Source organism: Borostomias antarcticus (assembly GCF_949987555.1).
Source record: "Borostomias antarcticus genome assembly, contig: scaffold_129, whole genome shotgun sequence".
In the NCBI taxonomy this organism is placed as follows: Eukaryota; Metazoa; Chordata; class Actinopteri; order Stomiiformes; family Stomiidae; genus Borostomias; species Borostomias antarcticus.
The window spans coordinates 37,975-42,974 of NW_028175656.1; the positions used below are offsets into that span (position 1 = coordinate 37,975).

The following is a 5,000-nucleotide window of genomic DNA, read 5'->3' on the forward strand; positions in this document are numbered from 1 at the left end:
ACACACGTATCATACACACGCACACACACTCACTCACACATACACACACACATCATACACACGCGATTCGACATTAGCCTCTAGAATTTGGGGGTGGGGTTATCCCTTAATAACTACACTATATAGTAAAACTTGAATTCTCACACACACGTATATACTGTACACACACAAAGACCTACGTTAGAACAGACACACTCATGAACAGTGAGGTACAGTATAGTCATAGTTGTTATTATCAAGGCCTACAGGAAGAGGGGAATATAGGGATTATTACACCTCGTATGATATTATTGGTGCGTGTGTGTGTGTGCGTACATGTGTGAATGTGTGTATGTGTGTATGTGTGAATGTGTGTATGTGTGTTTTTGTTTGTGTGTGTGTTGTGGTCCTCAGATGGAGTCCTGGACCTCTCCACGAAGAAGAACCACAGCATGGCCGCCGCCGGCCTCCTCAAGAGCTCTCATAGCTTCAGCTCCTCGCCCACACTCAAGGGGTAAGACCGCCAACGACCTCTGACCTTTATACAGACAAGGACCACCAACAACCTCTTACCTTTATACAGGCAAGGACCACCATGATAGACTATGTACCCCTTATCAATCAATCAATCAATCAATCAATCAATCAATCAATCAAAGCTTTATTTGTATAGCGCATTTCATACCCAGAGGCAACACAATGCGCTTTACAGAGAACAAGGGAGGTGGGCATACGACCCACTCTCTACATATTCCAGAGGGAAGCAAAAAAACAGTAATCACCCGGGGGCCAGATAAGTGAGCTGTAAAAATTCTTCCCTGACCCCTCTCAACAAGGCGATGGAGCAAGCTCCTGGAGTATGTTTGGATACCTGCTAAGAACATTTATAAAGCAATACATTACATTAAATTACATTTCAGAGTGAGAGAGGCTAAAAGCATCATAGGAGAGAGAACAGTCAAGGACCACCATTGTACATTGCCATACAACAGATTTCAGATACAACCTGCCTATTTATAGACATCAGAATCATATTAGTCTAAGGGGGGAGACAGGCAGACCAGAACCGTCAATTAACTGTCCATCAAATTAAAGGGGTAGTTCAGGATTTTGGACATAGAGCCTCATTTACGACTTACCCACAATGTTGTTGATTGATGGAGAACATTTTCAGCTGATTCCATGCCGCCTCACGTTAGCAGCATGCTAATGCTAGCGCAATAGAACCGAAATGGCTACAAAGAAAACTCACTTACCGGTAACTCACTTACACTCCCTAACACTCCAAACAAGTAAGGATTGGCAGATAAACTAAAGTCCTTATCAAAGTCAGACATATCCCTTTCAAACGTGGCCATTGCAACTTGTTGTGTTGATAGTAAGATAATAGTCCACTCTTCTGTTCCTTGCTGTTAAGCCAACGGTGCCGGCTAGCTACGTATCGCTCTGCCTTCCTGTTTACAGAAGTGCTGTTGTCACAGCGTCACATTTCATTATTCCTGTTCCTGACCAATGCACGACCGATGTAAGAAAACAGTATGACTGTAATGCCACATGGAATGAAAAAAGCCCTTTAATTTACTGTGACCAGACGTCCCAATTTGACCGGGACAGTCCCGATTTCACCGGGACACAATTTCAAGCTGGCTGTCCCGCGTCCCGACAAATATTTGTCGGGACACTAAAATGTCCCGGTTTTCCACATTCACTAACAAATTGTCCCGATATTAAAACAATAATGCCATTATACTTGTTTTCAGCGCTTAAGCCCCGTTAAGATGAAACATTCGCTACGATTCGATTTGAAACTTGCATTGCTATGGACGCTTGTTGCTAACGTTTTAGAATCTAGCTGTCTTCTGAGTTAACTTGGGGCCACGAATCTGAATTTCAACACTGATTTGTCTGTATGTGTCGTTGTCAAAGCTGTTGCTATGGACGCCTATGGTTGTCTGACAGCTGTCACGCTGCTAAGCGTTCTAGAATCTGTCATCATACCTAAGAGAAAAATCTTAGAAAGAGTAAAATAAAAACGTACCCCTTTCTCGGAGAAGTAGCCGGCAATGAAAATGATGCCTTTTGCACACACTGCAAGATTACTTTTTCTGTCGCACACGATGGGACTGCAGACATAAAAGATCATATTCAGACGGCCAAACATGTGAAGAATCTGACCACCCAAAGCGGAGGTTCTAGGGGCTAGGATGAGTAGATAGTTAGCTGGGTCATTTATTTGAAAGTTATCTGTCTACAACCTAACCATCCGTAGAGAGACGACCAAGGAGGACGTTGTCGATAATGTCAACATGTTTTCTAAAGGAAAGAAAGATGGAATATCAGTCGCTACATCTTCACCTTTCACATACTGTAGTGGGATGACGTCACTTCATCCATAGGGCCAGCGAAGCTGTCATCCAGCACCTTTTAATTATCAGCTTAGTTCCTCCAATCAGGGCCTTCGTACCCTCTATTGACAGCATGCATTCATATTGCGTATGTTTATACAGATGCATTTATTAATCATCCTGCCCTCTGTGGGAGTTCAGTGCTAGAGTGTGTGTGTGTGTGTGTGTGTGTGTGTGTGTGTGTGTGTGTGTGTGGTTTTCTCTTGTGCTTCCATCTCCATCGACTCCTTCAACGATGCAGTGGTAATTTATTGATACCTGTGCATCTCGCCTTGAAGCCATATTTGAATGATTCACCAACCATCCCATTAAAGTGATGTGGCGAGCCGGCCCGAATGCGGCCCTATAAACAACATCGTACCGACAGACAGACAGAATATTCATGATCTCTGGATCAAAGGTGGATTTGGAGAAACTCGATACTATGCCCCCCCCCCCCCCCCGCCCCCATGGGAGAGTGTGTGGAGGATATGGTGCGTGTGTGTGTGTGTGTGTGTGTGTGGGGGGGGGGGGTTAGATATATATCGCTCTCTGGGATTTTTTTTTAATGATCAGGTCATGTAATATTAACCAGAGAGGAGGTATGTAGAGTCAAGATATGACACACACACACACACACATACTGTACACACACACACACACACACACACACACACACTAATGTCAACATACTGTAGTTTTAGCTGTAAAACAAATATGTTGATGATATTGGCCCCCCCGTGGTGATAATCCAGCTCTTTACCCCCCGCTGTGAGCCCTCATCATGCACTTTTTTCAAACCCTCACAAAATTACTGTATCTTTGTGACTGACATTCACAGTTATCCTCCTGAAAGCCATATCTCACGAGAGGATGTTTTTTATTTACGTTATTTAAGCAATACTTCACAATTGGCCGTGGTTTATCAAATAATCTGAATCAGAGTCCGTTTATATACAGTAGAACCCCACTTATCCGAACCCAACGGGACCGAAGGTCGTTCGTATCTCTGAAATGTCCGGATGACTGAAACTTATGTTAAAATGCACCAAATTCACCAAAAACCAAGGAATGCAGCTCTCGCGCAGCAGACTCGTTTGCGTTTTGCGCTCGACATTAGAGTAACAAAGAAATGAAACGTGACAGTAGGCTACAGCCTACCGGCAACATGTAGGTCTACATACAGTTCTGTTTTTATTCACAGTAGGATACAGTACTGTAATGAAAATCCCACCAGTAACCAGATAGCAGGCTAAAAAAAATAAAATAAATGTAAGCCTGTCCGGTAGACCGGGAGGTTCGGATCTCTGAAGTTCGGATGAGTGGGGTCCTACTGTATTACATATTATTATATATATGGTTATATCACAGCTAAGGGGTGTTTTTCAGTGGCAGACGCTTAGCTGTGATATAATAACCATACTGTACCACAGGCCTGAAGTGAGCTATTGCTTTTATAAAACGGTCAACGAGTATGACAGTAGGAAAGTAATAGACACACTCCAAATAATTTGTATTAATTAAGACAAATATTATTGCTCACTGCTTACTTTCATTATAGTCCCTCTGCGCTAAATCACGTTCCATAGCAACAAACAACGAGCCTAGCAACCAAAACTAATGTCAGACATACATGTGAACCTTTGCTAGCCATGGACGAAGTGTAGCTAGTTACTGTATACTTCTGCATATTGCTGTGCAACATACTGTACATGTATCAACTGTCCAGTTGTCAAAACTAATTGACAACAAAACGCATGCTAGCCAACTGTTAGCCAGACACCTCATTGTCCCCAAATCAGGAACTTATTTTACATCACGTCAAATATGCGTGGTGTCACTCTCAGAATGACAGTAAGAGGCCGAAACGTGCCATTATAAGTGAGGAATGCAAATCCAGGAAATGCCTCTTCACATACCAGTCTGATTTGTTACTGTAGCCCTTGGAAAACCTTGGAAAAAGAATGATGGCCTATAAACGATAACTCTGTACGCAGTTGTGGTTCAGACACTGCCAAACGATAGGGATGCCAGAGACCATCAGCTGTCCCTGGACCCACACAGACCCGGTCTGCAAGGGAACTCCCAGAAAATCTCTGTTTACATTTTCATCAACTGACCACACGTATTGGGAATCTACATGGTTACTTTCCCAGCTGAAAAAATATTAAGACTTCATAAAGTGTCATATTTACAGTTGCAGAGCCAAAATTATAATAGCTTTTGACGTTGTTTTTTTTTTGTTTTTTTTTTGGGTCAGATGCGGTGTGATACTAAATTGTGCAAAAGGAATTAGGTGTCATAGCCGATAGACAATCTGAACCAATCAGATTGCTTGATTTGAGCTCCCGTTTTATACTTCTCAATAACTGACCGAATGTTGGGGGCGATGGAGCAATAGTGGCCGCTGCTAGGGGCAACACTGTTCAAACGCTTATTCGACAAAAAAAGTGCAGAGACAAGATGAGAAGGACATGTTTGGTTTGGCTCCTCCCAGAGAATAGTGCCTCCTCCCATGAGGTCTTGAACATATTGCCATCATTTTTTATTTTTAAAGATATTTTTTTAGGGCTTTTCAGCTTTAATGGGACAGGCAAGTTCGAGAGAAACAGGAAATGTGGAAGAGAGAGAGAGAGG

At 42.8% G+C, this 5,000-nt stretch overlaps 1 protein-coding gene across 1 annotated transcript in view; it reads left to right on the forward strand.

The window, feature by feature from the left end:
- Nucleotides 1-5,000, forward strand: part of LOC311329401 (ligand-dependent corepressor-like) — a gene marked incomplete at both ends in the record, with an annotated part of 19,097 nt that overhangs the window by 9,897 nt on the left and 4,200 nt on the right. Inside the window, one exon of the mRNA XM_084463254.1 lies at nucleotides 394-493. Coding sequence (XP_084319380.1) covers nucleotides 394-493 — 100 coding nt within the window. The remainder of the gene's footprint in view (nucleotides 1-393; nucleotides 494-5,000) is intronic.